The 20,463-nt window shown below is 51.1% G+C and overlaps 1 protein-coding gene across 3 annotated transcripts in view; it reads right to left on the bottom strand.

The window, feature by feature from the left end:
* The window catches only part of LOC137141694 (discoidin, CUB and LCCL domain-containing protein 1-like), a 59,716-nt gene that overhangs the window by 33,131 nt on the left and 6,122 nt on the right, over positions 1–20,463 (bottom strand). For all 3 annotated transcript variants that reach the window (XM_067530744.1, XM_067530747.1, XM_067530746.1), the window contains exon 2: positions 10,619–10,840. In XM_067530744.1, coding sequence (XP_067386845.1) covers positions 10,619–10,840 — 222 coding nt within the window. The remainder of the gene's footprint in view (positions 1–10,618; positions 10,841–20,463) is intronic.

Below are 20,463 nucleotides of genomic sequence, written 5' to 3' on the forward strand. Positions count from 1 at the left end.
CCTCCCCATTGAAGTCAGCAGAGCTCAGCGCTTCGCAGGATGGGTCTCGCCCTGTATTAGTGGGGGATGGTGCCAGAACGCAGATCTGATCTGCAGAAGTACAGAGCACCCAGAACCACACATGAGCCGTAGGTGCTCAGCCCCTCTGATAATCAGGCCTGTACTGAGAAAGAGGGAAAAAATCATAACAGGGAGAACCCTGACACAAGTCAATCGGACTCAGTGGATTTGCACCGGGGATGGATTTGGCCCCTCCTATTTTGAGCTGCCTGAACCCCAGCAGTGATTAAGTTTACTGGGTGGAAGAGTTCAATGCTCAGCTCCACATGGACACATGCAAGGAATTCTGATTATAAGCCCATGGGTGGGATAGAAACAAACCCGGTGACCTTCCCCCCCAGCCCTTCTTGCTCTCCCACGCTTCAGATGAGTCACCCCAAATTTAGACTGTGCATCATTAAGACCTTGTGTTCCAAGGCAATAGAGGAGCCTCCGGCTGTGTTTTGAAAACCCTGTGGGTGGAGAGGTGGTGGTGGGGGTCCTGTCTGGGGAAGATTCCCCTCTCCTCTACCGTTTGGCTTGCCCTGTATTACAGCCAGATGGCGGCAGATGACACATCCTGTACCAGATGTTCCAGTGTTACTGACGTGTTTGGTATGTGCCATTTCAGGCCAGAAAATCCGAACTGCCTCAATACCCAGGGCTGCTCGCTCCGTGCTGTCAATGCAGCAAAATAAGCAGCCTGCTGTCTCCTGCATTACATTCAGTCCATTGCAACAAGCGACCAGCAAGGTCATGCCCGGGGGTCAGTAAATCAGACCTAGAAAGTTTAACTCTGCAGAAAGCGAGTACAATGCACTTTGTGTGCTGAGCTGGGGACAAGGGGGGCACCAGTGGCTAAATCGGGGTTTGTGACATGTTTAGCGCTGTTATTAGAACACTTCTCCTAGCAGGATCACAAATGGCTCTGCCAACATTAATCTATCAGTGATCTGTCTATCTCAGTGCTTTATTTCTCTGTAGGGCCCATCGCTGTAGTGACTAGTGGCTTTGCACAACCCTCCTGGGAGACAAATTAATATTATCTTCTCAATTATGCAACTGGGGAAACTGAGGCACAGAATGGAGAAATGACTTGCCCCAAGCGAATCAGTGGCAGAGCTGGGACTAGAACCCAGGAACATCTGCTTTAACCGCCAAAGGTCAGCTGGCCCAATCTTGCAACCAGCTCACTTTATATGCTGCGTACATCGGCTTTGGACCAATCATGCCCAGCTCCAAATGCTTTTTTTTCAAGCTTTGGGGGAATTTGGATCTGGGTCCAAATTTTGTGGCTCAAAATCTACTCACAAAGCGACACGCCGCAAAGCGAGCGGCTGGAACAGCTCATCTAGCCAAGCTGCCCTGGGCACAAGACGAGAGATGGGCCCGGGGGACAGAGGGGCTTTCAGTCATCTTTGCAGCCCCCCAGCTCCTGGAGCCAGACTGAGAGGACCCAGACTGCTAGTGTAAATCAGAGCAGCCTCAGGGCTACTCTAATTCAGTCGGGGTGCTCTTTGCCCACAGGTCTCTCCCAGCAGCCAGCCATAGGGACCTTCAAGGCTTGCTCCCTTCTCCTGGGCACGCTGCCTGCACTGCAGTGGTGCAGCAGTTGGAGTTGAGCTGGGGGGTCTGGCTCGCTATGTCTATATTGCTCTGATTCATGTGACAATGGTGCCCATCGCTAGCCAGAAGCCACATCTGAGTCAGAGTGAGTGAATCCCACATCCTCATCCTGCTCAAACAGCGCTTCCAAGAAGCTGCTATTTTCCCAAGGCCAGTGCCAGTGAGTACAGCGGTGGGACGGACTGGAAGCCCCTCTTCCAACCACAACACCGAGCTCGTCCTGTCCTCGGCCGCTTTCCCGCTTTAAACCAACTTCCCCGTCTGATATGACTTCCCAACCTGTTGAGCCCCGAGGCGGCTCAGACTGGTGGAGTCTAACCCCTCCACAGTTCACAGTGAGTGATGGGAACGGGGATGCCTGGGCCTGCTTCAGCATATTGGGATGGAGGATCTCAAAATGCATAAACCAGGGCCCAAATCCTGCCAGGTGCTGAGCGCCCCCAGCTCCTGTGCAAGTCAATGGGAGTTCATTGGTATTAACGTGGCATTCTGGCTACATGGGTTATGTCCCCCTCTAGTGGCTGCTGCACATGTACGATAAGAGCCTATTACTGCGAGTAGCTAGGCAGAAGCTAATCCCTTAGTTCCAATGGTAGCAACTCAGGCTTTGGGTGATGAGTCCCAGGTTCTATCCCCGTTGCTGACTTTTGTAAGAGTTTTGGCTGCTTCGCCCCTTTGAAAACCATGCCCTGCTTCTGTCAGTTGTACAACTTCCTTTCATGCACCATTGCTGGATGCTAAATCCAAAGCTTTAGGCACAACTCTCTGAGCACAAGGCCAAGGTCATTCTGAGCCCAGCCTGGCTTTGTCTGGTTTCTCTAAGATGCCTGTCACCTTGCAATCTAAGCGCCAACTCTTGGGGACAAGCTGAGGTCTCAGTTACACCAGTCACTTCACTGGGGCTGCAGTGGTGGTACTGCAGACTTTGGCCCTGGTTCTATAACTCCCTATCAGCACAGTGTGTTTGTATTAGTTGTACCAAACTCTGAACCTTTTGAGGGGGTGTGTGTCCATGTGTGTGTAAGGGCGGAGGGTATGTGTGAGTGTGAGTATAAGTACGGGGGATGGGTGTGCACACGCTCCAGGATGAATGGCTGGAGCAGCAGAGTGGACCAATTCTAAATAAACTGTTTCCTGTGCTTACAATTGCCTGGCAGACCAACAGCAATTCCTGCTAATCCTCCCTCAACACAGAAACTTAACCTAGGAGTCAAGCAAGGGTGGTCCACTCCCTCAGCTTCCTCATCGCCATCCCTTCCTCTGCAAAGGGGAAACGGATTTGACTGTTGTTCTTTTGAAGAGAAAGCACCGTGGCAGCCATCGCACTGGAATCTACAGCCACACACGCAATGTCTCTGGGAACTCGCCCACGAGCCCTGAGACGTAGCGTTAGCTGCATCTTATGGTGTAACCTTCATGAGCCAGTTAGACCATCTTCTTTGATAGCACCAGAGCGAGGGCTGAGCACAGAAAAGGAAGCCAGGTGGAGCTATAGGAATGATAGAAATTGTGGCTATGGCTACTGCCCCTTTAAGGTGTGGAGCGTTCTGGGTGTCAGACTACAAAAGACTGGTCAGCTGGAGGCAGGTGCAGATGGTACTGGGGTGGAGCACGAATGGCCTGGGGCTTCCTGGGGCTTGCAGACAAGGGACCCTCTCCTTGCGCTAACTGGATTTGGCTGGGCTTTTACTTTATTTTTCTTCTTGTTGTTACTCGGCTCTAATTAACGTTGTTGGAAATAAATTGAAAAGGGCATATTTGGCTTACTGGATTAGGGGTCACCCGACCCCAGGCACATCTGGGTTCTGATCCCAGCTCTGCTACTGGTTCCCTTGGCGAGCATGAGTATGGCACATAAAACCTCTGCCTCAGTTTCCTCATCTATAAGAAAGATACAATGGGCCTGAGTCTCATTTATACTAAGCCCCTTCACACCCATATGAGCAGGTGAAACTGACATTGACACTCACTTTCTGGCCCCTTTTACATTTGCTAGAGCTGTGTAAAGGGGCAGGGGTGTAAATAATACAGACCCACTTCACGGGGGAGAGGGGGGGAAGTTGGGAGGGCTGATCTACTTGATAGTGGAAATCAAAGCCCTATGAAAGTGCTACAGAAAGACACCTTTTTATACCACTCTGATTGTATGTCCTAATCTGAGGAAATCAGTCTCATTGGAAGGGAAACGATGGCTTTCTAAACAGGGGCTGTTTATAAGCGTGCCCATTCAATAACACGTATAGCCCTGCACACCAGGGTGATGGCACAACGAATGCCCATGAAGGAACAGGAAAGCACCCCTCTCCCATGCAAAGTGCTGCTCGGCTTACCAGGTGTGTTGTGTATTTTCTCCTGCCTACCTCTGAAGAAACATCAGTGGCAGAGCACCAGGCTAGAAGGACCAAGAGCCAGATCCAGCATAGCTAGTCCTTCTGCAGTTACTGGAGCACTGAACAGCCAGCTCTGTTGGGCTTGTCCTCATCAGTGCAAAAGCAGTGAGACTGAGGAAGGGGATTTCTAGGTCAGTCTTGTTAGATGATCCACTGAGCTTCTGATGCACTCGGATACCAGGAGCTTCTTTCTTACCCTGGACTGTTAGGAGTTGGTTTATGCATCAAACTTTGAGAGTTTATTCTGAGAATTAGAGAGGGGAATAACTTGCCATAAGAGGTCTCAGGAGCTGCATCATTAGAGGGTTTCTCTGGTCTGTTCTTCATCACATGGGGCCAGATTTTCAAAAGAGCCCAGAATACAACAGCTCAGGTGATTACACTCTTCAAATCTGCTAGATGGTTCTCAATGAGGCCAGCGGGATGTTGAGCTCTACCGAGAAAACCTGGCCTGTAGGGCAGTGGTTATCCAATCTTTACCCTCTGCGGTGGGTGGGTAAGAGAGATATACTGATGGATCACCACTTCCCTCCCATTCTCTCAAACCTGCACTGGTCCTGCCACCCCCGGCTGCACTGTGGCATTCTCTCTCCAGCTTGATGCTCCACCAGAAAGGTGACGAGCTGACGCTCCATTGAGATCATCTGATTTAGGAGCTCGGCATGGAGGAGAGTTGATGTTATTAGGCTGGAAGCCCAATGAATTCCGAAGTGTGTTCACCAAGGAACACCCTTACACATTGCCAAGAGCTTTGGTGGTGGGGTAAGATGGCCGGTGACAGACAGAAACTGAATATCCAACCGGACCACCTTAAGGACCTACCCAGAGATTGATTCGAGTGGCTCTCGATCTGCAAAGACGCTACCTCCCTTTGGGATTTGCCATGATGATGATGGAGGACAGTTCAGCAATGGCAGTGGGAAACGCTGACCCAGTTAGATCTTCTCCAGCCTGTGGAACGACCCAGGTTGGATCCCAGCTGGCCCTGCTGTTGGAGTCATAGCTCTTGCAAAGACAGACTGCTCCCCAAACTGGAGCACCGGAGCGTGAAATCTCTCATTCCACACCACTTGCCTCAGCTGTGTGGAGTTTGCCAGCTGTGTAATTTCCCACAGCAAACAAAACAAAACAAGGCCGAGGAAACCGAAGCCAGAAGCTGTTCTCCTGTCCCAGCAGTATGCATCCTGCTGCTATAAGCCCCAGCTCTGTCAGAGCTTCCCCAGTGAGAAACCCTCCTTTTCAGCGGGCTGCAGACACGCAGCCAGAAGAGCTTTGCTCCAGGCTAAAACTTGGCACAAACGCCCCAGCCTGGAAGCAAGGATCTGTTTATAGTATTTGTGCCCACTGGGAACGAGAGCCTGGGGAGTGAGCTATACGGGCAAAAAAAAAATCCAAGCACAACTTACGCTCTTTTAAGTGAAAAATGGCTTCAGCGTAAAGGCTGCTTTGGACCCCAGCTGGCCTACTGGGTCAAATTCTTCAGTGGTGTAAATTAGTGCCTCTCCAGCTCTATTAAGAGGAAAACAGTGACTGTAACTCAGCCTGCCTGAGCAACCCTACAATAACAAACTGCAGCATGTGCAGCCGCAGCCTTCCTGAGCAACCCTACAATAATAAACAGCAGCACGTGCCACCTCAAAGCTCATGAGCGACCCTACCATAACAAACCAGTATGCAAGGGAATGAAAGAAAGGGATTTTTTTAAAGTTTCAGAAAGGAAACCAAATTCCATTTCAAGATATTATTAACAGATGGAAACAGCCCATGTCAAATGGGGTGAGACCCACGGCAGCACCCACTCTAGAGAGAGGCCCTTGGAAAGCGATCGCTGCCCTGTGGCCCAATCACTTTTGTTGGTTAGATAGAACAGGCCAAGAAGCATTAAAAATATACTGGCCACAAGCCGCATGCAGCGAATGGCTCCCTGCCTTGTCACCATACATAGACAGCAGGGGGTGGTGACGCCGGAGCTCCGGGAGGCTCCCAGGAGTGTTGCAAACATCCCGCGAAATGTCAGAAAAATGGCAAGATCATTCCAGTGGCTTAAAATAAAGAATCCCTCCCTCTTCCTCTTGCTGCTGTGAGTTTGTGAACACAGGGCCAGAGCCCACCCTTGGATACACGCAGTCCTCTGGTCTGGCTGAACTGCGCCCGCTGCAGGAACTGGGGCGGGGGAAGAGAAGCAATAGTACGTGTGACTTTCTGCCACCTTTTCATTCCCCCAATCAGGGCGGGCCTCCGGCTGCTTTAACTCACGACAGCTCCTACGAGCCCATTGCAATGGCTTGGGTGCTGGAGCCCAGATGCCTGCAGCTCTGCTATCCTCCTGGCCTGTCCCTGCGCTGGTGGCAGTGGGGTGTGTGGCTTACAGCTGGCTATGCTGGCTTCATGCCACCGGGGGATTCCCCCCTCAGCAAAGGAATGCCCACTGGCCGGGGCTCAGAGCAGCCTGGCCCAGGGCCAGGAATGTAGCCCACTGGCTTTAGAGAAGCTTGTGCCTCCATCCCATGCCGGAATTTGGTGCTTCCTAAAGGGAGCCCAGGCCCCTGTGGGTCTGACTGTCCCCTGTGTTGCACTTGGGTCGTCATTTACACCTGCGCAACCTGTGTGCACCTGCCCCTAGTCAGAATGGTGGCGATTTATACTCACTTAGGACAGGTGGAAAAAAAACCATAATGGACAGTTAAGAAATAATCTGCCCAGAGAAGAACACGCTTCCCAAGCTTGGACCACGGATGACTGGCTTATGCCCCGAAGCTGCAGGGTTTCTACCTGGTACCCATTTTTTGTCTTTCTAATGCAGCTGTGGATTTTCATTCATTCTTGGCCTGTGAGAACTCCTCAGGGAGTTCCACTCGCCAACCGTACAAAGCGTGAGAAGAGTATTTCTTTGAATCAGTTTGAAAAGTGTTCTATTTTCATTATCACCACATCCTCTGCAAAAACGGGGGAGCTGGGAAGTGATGATTCCCCACCACCCTGCCCCCCAAACTACATTATGGGCTAGGTTTACAGCATGTCGGGTGGTGAGCTCCACTGAAAATCTGGCCTTAAGGATCACAGTGGGAACTGAGCACTTGAAAATCTGGCCCGTATTTAGTGCCTAAAGGGGAACTGAGCTCTTCTGAACAAGTCTATGCACAGTACTTACCAGGCCCCTGTCACTGCAGTATCTGAGCACCTCACAATCTTTAATGTATTTACCCCAGTGAGGTAAGGTAGTGTCACTCTCCCCATTGTACAGATGGCAAACCGAGGCCCAGAGAGACTTGCCCCAGATCACATAAGAAGCCCATGGTACAGCAAGGATTTGAACCCAAGTCTCTAAGTCATAGGCTAGTGCCCTAACCACTAGACCATTCTTCCTATCCTGGCGCTCTGTTACCATTGCCCTTTCAATTAGGAGAGAAGGATGGCCCTGCTGGTGAGGTCATGAGTCTGGGAGTTGGGAGACCTGGGTTCCATCCCCACTCTGCTACAGATTCCCCGTGTGACCTTGGATAAGTTACTTAGCCTCTCTGTGCCTCAGTTCCCTATCTGTAGAATGGGGATGATAGCATTGCCCTAAGGGCAGGGCTGAGGATAAATACATTCAGGACTGGAAGGTGCTCAGATAATGGGAGGTCACAGAAGTACCCTGGGGGAGAGAGAGAGCTTGGAGGGCCGGGGTGGAGAAGGAACACAAGGGGTTTTTAAAAGAGCGGTAGCCAGGAGATGGAAAGCTTCAACTCCTGCCCATTAATGCTACGAGCTCTGCAGCATGGTGCTTGGCGTGCCCAGGGCTGGCTTTAAGCACAGTCTGTGCTATTTAACAGTAGAAAGGACTCCAGGCGGAATGGACTTTTTTGGGAGTAGCAAGGCCCTTGGGAACGGCCCGTGGTGCTAGCTCCTAAATATTTACTCTGTGCAATTCACACGGAGCGAAACGCTCAGTGCCAAGATAAACGGAGCCGCAGAGGTGACCTGCAAAGGGAGAGGAATCAGGTTTGTGCCCTGTGTTCCTCTGTGCTGGGTAAAGGGCTTGTTGTTCACCTTGGAAATACTAATGGCTTAGACTGAGGGATTTCGCCCTGGGAATAACCTATCACTGCCTGGCTAGCGCCATCCCAGGGCAGGAGCTGCTGTGCTACTGGCACTTCCCAGCTAGGAGCTGCAGCCCAGTGATCGTCTGAGTCGCACAAAACACAGCTCAACATTAATGGCCCTGCAAAATCGGGGAAGCGCCCGTACCAACAGGCACTGAGGGCCAGCGCCAGTCTCTCTCCAGGCAGAGGAGCAGTGTGTGTCCCCTGCACAAGGCTGCGGAGGAGAGGGGGATGTGACGTGAGGACCATGTGCTGGGTGTGTGTCCCCTGTGCAGTCTGGTGGGAGGTGGGGCAAGGCCAAAATATCTACGGCTGCAGGGCTCCTCCTGGCCAGCTCCCCCGGCACGGGGGCTATGGAAGACCCCCTGGAGCCTACACAGCAATTGTGCTGCAGCTACCAGGCACACAGCTCTGCCAGTGCGATACCAAGCGTGGGGCCAGCTCCCCAACTCCCACCTCCAGCTTCCCAACTCCCGTTGAGGTCGCTGGGGGCTTGCACGAGAGGTGGTGTGACCTGGGGCAACTAATCTGGGGGGTCACAGTCTCTCTTAGTGTGAACTGGTGCGGTTCCATGGATGCCAATGGAGCTGCCCTGATTTATACCAGTGGAGGAGGACGGGGCCCCAAGTCCTAGCATGGGGGGCCTGAACTCCTGGCTACCAAATATTGAGTAAAATACCATCCCCTCAGTTTGTCCTTCTGAACTCTCCCCAACAGGGTTAAGAAATACACTGCAGAAGAGGGTGGGGGGCCAAGAAAGCCCTGGAGAACAGGCTGTAGGAACAGTCCCGGCCCTAGGGGACGGACTCAGTGATTTAATAGGCCTTTTCCAGCTCTGATTTCTATGGTTATTCAGGGACGCATCTGATGATTTCCCCGCAGCGACCCTCTCATTTGTCCCTTTGACTGAGCACAATGGGGCCCTCTCTTCGCTGTGCACTGAGCTTCCTGGATGCTTGTCACTCAGTGCCTCTTGCTGAGCGATTCCCTTCCTGCCTCAGGCTTTGCTGCCACTCCGGGTTTCGCCCCGTTTCCTCTTGGCTCAGGGCTGCTCTCCATCCTATTGCCAGGGCAGCCTGTTGCGTGAATTATCGGATTCCGCAAAGACATCTCGGCAGAGATTTCCAAAGGTTGTTTCCTCCCTCCCCCCAAGATTTCTCTGCAGGCTGCCGCTGCTCTGCTGAGGCTGTCAAATCCCTCTAATATCTATTAAATCTCCCCCAGAAAATCCTAGAAATATTTGGGCAACTTCTCAGCAGACAAAGTTAATTAATTTGCGGACACGTCTGTTCCCGTCCCTGCACCCCTTCCCCTCTGGCGTGATCTCCCTGTCCCATATATCTCCCCTGTTAAAAAATAAAAAAACCCAGATTTTCTTTATCTTCTCCTCATCTAGGATTTTGCGTAACCCTGGCCATAATCCTTCAATCGGCTCTGAGCCCCACGGGGCTGGGGAGGGGTCTGTTCCCAGCTGCAGGCTTGAGATCCAGTAGCTCAGGCCTCAAGATTGCTGGATCGTGGCTGGAGATTGCAAGGCCACATGCTTTAGCTTGGAAGCTGGAAATGCCTCAGTCCCATTGTGGGCCTAAACTCCAAAAGGGAGCAGAACTGGCAGAACTGCACTGCCCCGTGGGGCTAAGAGGGTCAAATCACAGCCAGTCCATGCAGTGGGTCCAGGCTCTCGGTGTGTCACTGAGCACTGCTCCATGGGTGCCTGTCCCAGCCCATCACCCACTGGGAATTGGGGGCAGGGGGATGTACTGGGCATGGTCAGTGGGTGACTAGACAGCTCTGTCAAGGGAGAAGAGGCAGCAGATGGCAACACTATTTCAGTCCATGGGCTCCCCTCTGATCCTGGCTGATTCCTCTGGACAAAGCCGGTGGGTCCGTGGTGATTGCAGCAAAGAGGCTCTGGGCTGGGCTGTTGGGAACGGGACTTGCCATAACCAACCGGGGTGTCATGTCCTGAGACCTCCGGAGTTTGCCATCCTGCCAAATACTTGCTCAGGCAGAACTCCCCTTGAAATGAATGGCTGGAGCTGGGAGCTGGTGGGGCAGGAGCTGGGTCTCCCTCCGCGTTTGCCCAGCACTGAGTACGCTGATGGCTCTCGGTACGTTATCAGAATGGATCAAGAGTCTGGAGAGCAACTAGCAGGCCCAGCAGCCCGGCACAGCACTGTGATTCTCCACTGGGAGTGTTAGCTCACCCCTAAGGACTTCCAGTGCGGCTGCAGGGGGTCCACGTAGCACAAGATCTCCAGCCCACCCCCATATTCCTCTCCCAGTCCAGCCCTGCTCTGTGCCCAAACTCTCACTGTGCGGTCTATCCAAGCCCTGCCCTCCCCTGTACTGCACCGTTTCCACTTTGCCTGTGGTGCGCTACACCCATTGACGGAGGCAGAGAAAAATCCCCCCGCACACCCTACAACGTCTCTGCCTCTGCCTGTGCAGCGAAGGCTGTGTCAGGGAAGTCCTTACCATGGCTGGTGCCGTCAGAAAGGGATGAGAGCAGCAAGAAGCTAGAAGCGCAGTGCTGGGAAGATTCAATGTCCATGTCCCCAAAGGCCAGGAGGAGAGAGCTCCCTTTGGCTGCCTGGATCCTCCACTCGCAGGCTGTGTGATTGGGATAGGTGCCAGGGTAGTTCTTGGAGGTCAGCGTCCCACTGTGAGGCGTCAGCACGGTGTGGCCACATCCGTCCCCTGGAACGCAATGAAGCAGGATGAGAGGCGGCGGGACTCATTTCAGACACCAGCAGCGCACTTGTCTCTCTGAGCTGATACATCGGCCATGCTGCAGCTCAGCCAGAAATGGCCCCTGGGGACCAGGCACTAAGTGACCCCTCAGAATAGAGGCGCACCCAGAGCGCGGGCCTGGGAGCTGATTCTTAGGCTGCATCCCTGACTCTGCTGCCGACTCGCTGAGCAATGCTGGGCAAGTCTGTGATCCAGCCGCCTCCAACTGGCGGGTGCCCCCTTGACTTCCAGAGGTGCTGAACTTCTACAATGCCAGCTGAAATCAGCGCAAGCTGGGGATGCTCAGCAGGCCCCACGCATCATTTTTTCGGGCCCTGTACAGACTTGTAACACGGGCCACCTCCCACACACATACCACAATCCCTCATCTCAGACATACAATCTCATGAGTCATGAACATTTTTTTCCCCGTGGTAATGGGGGTTGCAGCCTAGGCCGGGTCCCCCAGGCCGGGTCCCCCCAGGTCCCCCCGGTAAAGTGTACCCTTTCCCTCTCTCCCCCCATGTGGGGGCCCTGGTGCTCAGCACTTGGGAAATTCAGGTACCTGCCTCAAGATAGGCACCCAAAAGTAAGGAGAAATGCTGGCCTTACTTTCTCCATGTCTCAATTTCCCCACCTGTAAAATGGGGATAGTAACATCCCCCAACCTGGCAGGACTGTTGGCATCATCAATTCAGCAATGTCTGTAATGCCCTCTGGTATCCTTGATGGAAGGTGCTATAGAAGGTCAAAATCTGTATGATGTGTTAGAATTATTAATAACCACTAACTTCTAAAGACTTGTCTACCTGGGGAAATAGCCCAGAATAGCTCGTATTCTGTGTTGTTGTAGCTGTGGCGATCCCAGGATATTAGAGAGACAAAGTGGGGGAGGTAATATCTTTTATTGGACCAACTTCTGTTGGTGAGAGGAGAAAGTTTTTGAGCTACACAGAACTCTTCTTCAGGCCTGGGAAAGGTATAGTCACAGCTAAATACAAGATGGAACAGATAGTTCAGCATATGTCATTTGCACATATTCTAAGGGATCATTCAAAGTGAAGTGACCCATTAACTGGCCCCAGAATAGCTAGCCTGGAAGTGGTATGGTGCTTGAAATTCCCACCCTGGTTTATTTCACAATAGCTTCCCCACCTAGAGAAGCTCTAATGAATACAAGCAAAAAATGTCATCTCCCTTTCCCCTCCTCAGATGTGTTCAGCCACAGATTTCAGGGCTTTTAAAATCAGCTTTTAAAAAGATGTCGTTGAAAAAGACTGCGTGTGGACGAGAAAACAATCCAGTAACCTCACTCCTGCCATATCTATTTGGACGCTTGTCTCTAATCAGCGGTTGGTCTACAAATGTTATTTCTTTTTCCAAGAAACATGTTTATTACTTCATTTCTCACCAGGGACAGGAGACCATTTCATCTTCTGTTTTCCTAAGAGTTTTCAATGTAGTGGAAGCAGAGCACTGTCTGCTGTGTGATTAGAATCTTCTTTTATATCGCACCTCTATTGGTTTTTATCGTTTGTACTACAGGAGGGTCCAGAAGCACCAACCAACCCAAACCCATTGTGCTACACACAGGGTGAGCCAATCTCTGCCCCAAAGAGTGTACATGATAAACAGACAAAGGATAGGAGACGAAACTGAGGCACAGAGAAGCAAAGTGATTTATCCAAGGACACACAGCACTTCACTGGCAGAGGCAGGAATAGAACCAGAGTCTCCTGACTCCCGGTCCACTAAACTTCAGTGCCCCTTCTCCCATACTTTTCACTCCAAAGTACACTAGAAACTTCAGCTGCTATGGAAACACAGCCTTCCTTGGGGTGTGCCCGTATGTGCCTAACTTCAGGTGTTTGGCCAGAGACTTGGAGTCTGATTGCCCTCTCATTTACATTTACACTGGTGAACCTCAACTGACTTCAGCAGAGCTACTCCTGATTTACAGCGGTGTAAGTGAGAGGAGAACAAGGCCCTGGGGCTTTTGCAGGTGAGCCACCAAGATCTCAGCACTTTCAGGACTGCAGCTGCATGTTTGTCCTTTGGACCGATTCACCACTGCATCACTCCAGCATTACACCCCTGAAATCAGCGAACAACCCATCCTTCGGCTGTCTGGTCCTTTCAACTTAATGGAGCTACACGGGCACCGAAGATGAGTAACAGGGTGAAGAATCAGGCCTATTGCATAGATTAGAGGAGGACTAGAGAGAGGGGTCTGGGTTAGACGCACTGGAAAGAGAACGCTCATTGAACTCCCAACTCCCACCGTCCTCTGGAGTCACTTAAAATATTTTCCTCATTAAACATCTTTTACTGTGTAATGTTTCAGGCCATGTGGCCAAGAGAAGTCTTGGGAACTGGAGTGTGGGGAGCAGCCAGGATGAAAATCCCAGACTTTTCAATTCCCTACTGTAGCCTGCCATGGCTGGGATAAGAAGCTGGATGATCTTATGGCTAAGGGACTGGGGCTGGGTGGGACTCGAGAGGCCTAACCTTGTTCCCAGATTCCCTCTGTGGCTTTGGGCAACTCACTTAGGGCCATGTTTTAGGGTAGTCCCCTCTCTCTGCCTGGTCTATTTAGCATATGAGCTCTTTGGGGTAGGGTCTTTCTCTTGCTACTTGTCTGTGCAGTATCCAGCGTATTGGGGACCCAGTGTTTGTTGGGGGCCTCTAGGTAGTACTGGAATGCAAATAATAAATAGTGAAAATAAGTCACTTGGGCTTGGAATGTGGTCTAGTGAGTAGGGCACACAACTGGGAGTCAGGACACCTGGGGTCAATTCCTTGCTCTGCCACTGACCTGCTGGCCAGCCACTTCGCTGCCTGTAAATTCTCCAGGGCAGGGTCTGTCTCTTGCTATGTGTACACAGCACCTAGCACAATAGGGCTCTGATCTTGATTGCAGCCTGTAGGTATGACCGTGGTGTAATGATAAAGCTGATTTGGAGAGCTCTGGAAACTGTGACCTGGCAGCTGTTTGTTTTTGCTACCGCCTGAAAAACTTAAAACCAAATTGCCCCTCCTCCGTCCAGTTTTCTCTCTGGCATCATTGAGGCATGGTTAAGCAAAATCAGCAATTAAACACCTTCATAAATCACAGCTCTGCCACCAGCCACTGATCACAAAAGAGCTTTTCTGCGCTCAGTGCAGGTGGAGATGCCACTGGCGCAGGAGAATGTTAACAACACTATCAGAGAAAGTTAAGCAGGCTCCCTCTTGACCTTTGCAAACTGAGTTAGGCCTGGTGAAACAAGAGTGGTCAGTTTCATTTCCCGTACCCCGTCAGTTTCACTTTCCAGTTCTCTCTAGCAAACTGTTGTGCCTAGTTTCCCATCCCTGCAGAGAAGTGCTTCCACTAGGGTGAAAAAAACGGATTTGGTTTAAACAATAACAAATGTCTAAAAGCCCCCAGAAGGGAAAAATCGCTCTTCGTAGCAGCTTTCACAGCCTGATCTAAAGCCGATGAAAGTCACTGGAAGTCTTCCCAGTGACTTCAGGGGGCTCTGGCTCAGGTCCTTGTCCCTTTAAAAAGATGATACAAACAGTTAAATAAACAATTTTGGACTTAAACTAAATTGATGGTGCACCTTAAAAGTGAAATTTAAAGAAGATTGTGGGAGATAACCAGGGTTCTGCCGAGATATTCTATCGGGGTCTTTTCATCAACTACAGATTGGTCCTGGCCAATGGAGGCTGAGCGTGATCTATTGAGCCAGTCCCTCAGGCAGATACAAATTAAGTGTTTCTGATCAGGAGGAGAAAAATTCCATTATCCTAGTGCAAACAGATTTGTCGTTTATTTCCAATAACTCTGAGGCTTCTGTCCCCACCAGTACACCTGCTTTTCAGCCCCATAAAGCCCCCATTTTTGCTAGCCACCCTCTTGGCAGCACGTCGTCCGTAGTTGCTATAGCATTCGCTGGCCAGGGGAAAGCCTTTAACAGAGGAGCCACTGTGAGGCCAAATATCAATTAGGTCCCTTCTCTCGCTTTTCAGCCATTGTGCAGCCTGCATTTCAAATGAAAGTGGCTGCATCCAAAACAAGCCATCCCCATCTATTGGCAGCAGGACAAAATGGAGACGTTGAAGGCATCCCTGTGCTCGATTGCTGTTCCCTTTGCTTTTCTCTGCCTCTCTCAGGGAGATGAGACTGCAGCACAAGCAGCTTGAGAAAAACTTTCCAGCAAGAGCCACTTGCAGGAGGCTAAACTATTCTTCTTCACCCCTTTCCAAACACAAAGGCACACACTTGGCTTGCGAATGCCAGAGCAGGAAGCTCCCATGGGCCGGAGCAGCCTCTAGCAGCCCTCTCAACGCCATCCTGCTGAGAAAGAGGCTGGCTAGAGAGAGAGGAGCAGAGAGCTGTACGTCGGACAGGGCAATGGCCCATGCTGCATCCACAAGAAGATGCAGGGCTTGAGTCTAGTGTCATGGAGTTAGGGTGACCACCTGTCCTTTATTTTATGGGTCTGTCCCTTAATTCATCGTTCTGTCCCTCAGGGTGACCACCCATCTCTTATTTTAAAGGATGCCTCTTGACCATTTTAAACATTAAACTCTGGCTTATGATAATTGCACTGTATACTGGAGAGCAATGGAAATGTACAGAAGTGAGAGAAAGATACATGCTATGCTAAGGGAAATGGTCTTTCCCTAAAATGTCCCTTAAAACAGTGTTGTCCCTTATTTTTCATGTGGTTTTCCCTTGTTTCCATTCAGTACAGGTAGTCATCCTACATGGTGTAAATCAGGAGTAATGCTGCTGAAGTCAGTGGAGTTACACTGGTGTAAACCCAGCAGGAGTGAGCTCAGAATCCAGGCCAGAAAGGCTATCAAACTGCTAATTATTAGCGAAGGGCAGTGCAGCTTCCCATGCACATTCATGCGCCCACCCCATGTCTCAGCACGCACCTAGCAGGCCAATTTGGAGTCTCAATGCCCAATTCTAATCTAGTTTTCCCCCATTCAGGGTCCAACAATGGGCCCTGTCCTGCTTCCACTGAAACCCATTGACACGTTACTGGCAACTTCAATCAGAGCAGGATCAGGCCCAAATTTAGGATCATCCATTGGGGCTCAGCAAAGCCCCAGCATGCACTTTGCCAGTGACACTGCACCCACTGGAGCCCGGAGACTGCCCCTGGAGTTGGGCGTGTCTGGTCTTGCAAACCACAGGCGAGCCTGATTCCTGTGGGCAGGCCTCAGGGGGGATCTGGAGTGGACGCAGAGTCACCAGCACAGCATAGGCCAGGATGACACACGAAGCAAAAGCCAGGATCTATGGTGGCGTGGGCCTGAGAGACGCAGTTAAATTCCCCGTGTGTCAAATCCCATCCCTGCAGCCTCCCACTGGGGTTTGGCCACTGACTTCAGAGGAACCAGGATTAGGCTCTTAATGAAAGTCTAGATATCCCAGGTGCCACCTCTCTAGCCTCAACCCAGACACCAGCTCTTAGATGATCCCCGATCTTTCCAAACCTCAGCGGTGGTGCAGCACGTCTCTCGTATAGTGGGCCAGGAGGCTCGCACCAATTCTGGGGGAGCCAGCAGCACAGCCCCAAGCTCAGATGCCTGGAGTGGATTCCCACAGCTGCTAGAAGCAGGCCATACCTCTCCATCCCAGGGGTAAAGGTGTGTGTTTTCCCTGAGAGAAGCCAGTTTGCAGAGGTTTACAGTGAATTTGGTGCTGGTGCAAAGGGCAGGAGTGACAGCCCTGTGGAGTGAAGTCCCTGATTTTACCACAGAACAGGGGAAGTCTGGACTGTTGCAAGAGGCATGAAGCTCTCCCCCTCCCGCCTTGCCGATGAGCCCCCCCACCACCAGCTTGGTCTGGCAATCTCTAGGCAATGTTCAGGCTCCATGATTCATTCAGGCCCTCTCTGTGACGCTGCTTTGTGGGAGATGGACCCCTGCCCACTGCACCATCTCCTTTCACAGAAGCCTGCTAACAGCCGCCAACGGCTGCCAGATGGGAACAACTTCTGGCCACTTCCAATCCAGCAATGCACTGCCAGTGCTTTAACAAGGGGCTCCTCCAAAATGGCCATCTCTCCCCCTAGCCCGGGAAATGCCCCGGTAACGGGTCCTGGGCATGTGCAGAGAAAGGGGGGTGAGGGACTGGGGAATCTAGTTAAAAATCCTCTCTCATCACAGTATGCAAGGGAGAGGCAACACCACCAGGCAAACAGATTCCAACAGGAGCCTGCGCTTTGCTGGTGATATTTATACAGTGGTTCTAAAAAACACATTCTAAGCCTGATCCTTGATGGGTGTTAGCCAGCACAGCTCCACTGAATTCAGCAGGGCTGCCCTGATTTCACTGTCTGAGGATGTAGCTCCGGCTACATTGTCAATCATGCAGTCCACTTGCCAGCTTGGCTGATTTGCATTGAGGGGGAAAGACACCACAGGGGACTGGGGGGGACTCCTCCTGGGACAGATCTGGCAATTTCCTGCACTATCTTTGGGAGCTCTCACTGTATTAAGTTTATGTATCACTGTGGGCCCGGGATTGTCTGTAACTCCATGCGGGAGGGTAACCACAGCCCACCCACAACTAAGAACAGTGTGGGGGTGATTTAGGCAAATTCACTCAGGTTATAACCCTGCTAGAGAGGAACCATAACCCGGAGAGAACTGGTTTAAACTGGGTTCTCCAGAGACCAATGGACAAAGAAAGGACTTTTGGATGAATGGCCTGAGTTTAAATCTTTCCATCCAAGGGGGGCCCCAATCCTTAGGAAAGGACTTACACCCCCCAGACCTTGAGGCTGGAGTTGGGGTGATCTCTGGTAAGCTTATTAGCAAGCAGGTAGGTTCTTTTATTGCTTTTATGTGTTTCTCTGTCATACTTTCACCTTAAGAATAAACACGCTTGCTTAGAAAGAGCTGTGGGATAACTTATAAGTGTGGGTGATAACTTGGTCAATGCCTTTGAAGAAAAAGCAGATCACAGATGCAGGTCTTTTAGGCAGTCTGGCTTGCTGGCAATGTCACAGCGTAGGCAGGGAACTGCACAGCCTGGAAAATCCTGGTCAGGAGGGAGTGACATGGGTGTCCCATCCAAAAGCGGTAAAAGCTGGGGAGCCAGGAGCCTAGAGCGGTTGCCCTAGCTGGACCACAGATGGGAAGCACAGGTACAGTTGCCCTGAACTTTGACACTTCCCCAGGGAAAACATTGGTCGAGCTTTCCAAAGCCGATGGCGGATTTCCCCCATATAACCCCCATTTGCCAGGGCTTTGCAAACCATGGGCTTTGCAAATCTCAACCACTGGGCCTGATTCCCTTCTGCGTTGCACCCTGTGTTACCACCTACACCTGTGCTGGGCAGGGGTAAATCACTACCACCAATGCTTTCTGATTTAGTAGCATTCTACACCCATGCTGAACAAACGTCAATGATCAGCACATGGCGCAAGGTGGTGGACAGTCAGGCTCTCCCTATCTGCCGTTTGGGGCACTCTTGTCCAATTCAGTGGCACAGAATTTGCTCTTCAGCAGTAGGAGACTTTGTGGTGCTCAGAGAGATATTTCTGGATAAGGGGGAAAAGCAGAAGGTGCCATGACATTCCCGCCAGCCACCTGGTATTTGTATGTCCTCTCTAGCAACGATGGCTTAACAGAAGCCAGAGATCTGGGGAGGGAGTCAGGGTAACAATTCCATCAGGGCAAGGGGAATGACCTCCATCATCCCTTTAGTGTGGCAGTGGAAATGTTACCCAAGAGCTCATAACTGTTATGAGGATGAATCAGACCTGGCACCCTAGAGGGGAAAGTCTCCCTGGCCCGTTCCTAACCTGAACTGTCAGGTCACCCTGTCAATTTCTTTTGGAGTTAACTGGAAAAAAAAATGTAATTTTCTCCTGCCAGGGAGTACGGTACTTACGGGAATTGCTTTCCGACAATGCCCTGCTGCACAGATTGAAGAGGCAGATGAATGGGATTAATGTCATAGGGTTAGAGTTTAATCAAGACTCAGGGAGTGGGAGAGGGTAATCTGCTTGCCCACTGTGGTGCCACAGTGCATCCAAAGCGTGCTTAGATTCTGTACATGTGCCACTATGGCTCTGTTATCTGCTGCCTTCCAACTCCCACAGCAGGAAGCATTTTTGTTCCAGGGCAAAACGCCTGGAGGGTATTTAAAATCCAAACAAGAGAATTGGATGCTTGGGGGGGAGGAAGGGGAAGGAAATAGCAAAGGAATGGTGGCTAGAGATGTCCAGTTTGTGGGCACCTGCATGGGGTCTGCCCAGCCACTGGCTTTGAGAAATCAGAGCAGTGTTTATGGGGATTCGCTGGTGTTGGAGTGACCGAGCTGTAAGGGGCTGAACAAACCCACTTCAGCAGAAGACCAGAAGCAGGCTAAGGGGAAGCAACTTCATCTCCTTACAACCAGGCCCTCCTCAGATACCAGGGACACCCCATGTCCTGCCACTCTTAGTCCTGCAACTCCATGTCCTAGAACAAGTCAGTGGCGGAGGTAGGAGAAGACCCGGAGTCCTATCTCCTGCACCTGTGGTTTAACCAAGAGATCAATCCTCCACTTTGCTGCCCATGTTCAGACAGCAGAGTAGGCAGCTCCTAATCTGGGTGGAGTTTCTCCTGTGTCTGGCTTGGCTTCTCAGGTGTGCAGAGGATGGCTTTGGGGAAGAGCAATGGTGGGAAGGGAGATAAGAGGCAATGGTTCCTCAGAAGGTTAGAAGAGCCTGCATCCCCTTCCCCATCCTCCCTGAAGATCCTACTGCTGCAGCTCATAGGAAGGTTAGGAGAGAAGGCCAAGAGAAGATTTTCCTGGGAAATGACCTTGGTAAAAACATCCAAACCCTCCCTAACGCACATGCCAGAGATAAGCCGAACTCCACACTTGCAGCCAGGAATCTAATTGCAGGGATTTAATTGCAGGACTCCGCTGCTTGTGAAGATGCTGATCATTGAAAAGTGAAAACTAAGAAGGCATTTCACACTTGGTGCCTGGGAAGCCCTACCCCCACTGTCTTTGGGGCTCAGAGCCTGTTGTAACTGGAAGTAACTGTTGTAACTGCTGAATGGTGATCATGAATATTCCTTCTTCCAAACAGCTGTTCAGTTCCACTACATTCATGCCTCTTTCCTTTCAATGGGAGGCAGTACTGCCTAGGGGAGAGAGCCCTGAGCTGGGAGACCTGGGTTCAGTTCCTGCTCTGTGACCTTGAGCAAGTCCCTTAACCTTCCTATACCTCTGTGTCTTGTCACATTCTTTCTCTCTCTTGTCTGTTTAGACCGTGAGCTCTGATGCAGGCACCATGTCTCACTACGTGCATGTACAGCTCCTAGCACAATGGGCCCAATCTCAGTGTTACTGAAATACAAATAACTCACTATTCCCTCTGAGAGATTGTTGTTCACACACATGGTTGGGGAATGGCTGTTCAGCTTCGTGAGCAGAAAAAAGTCTTCATGGACCAAAAAGAGCCTTCATTATTTGCTATTCTTCAATCCAAGGGCAGAAAAAATACTGTGTGATTTAGGTGTCCCATCACACACCATGGATAGCCAGAATGAAGAGTCTACAACCAATCCACAGGATACAACAACC

This window comes from Emydura macquarii, unplaced genomic scaffold, assembly GCF_026122565.2.
Source record: "Emydura macquarii macquarii isolate MOO-44397 ecotype Brisbane River unplaced genomic scaffold, CSIRO-AGI_Emac_v2 contig_3113, whole genome shotgun sequence".
Classification (NCBI taxonomy): domain Eukaryota; kingdom Metazoa; phylum Chordata; order Testudines; family Chelidae; genus Emydura; species Emydura macquarii.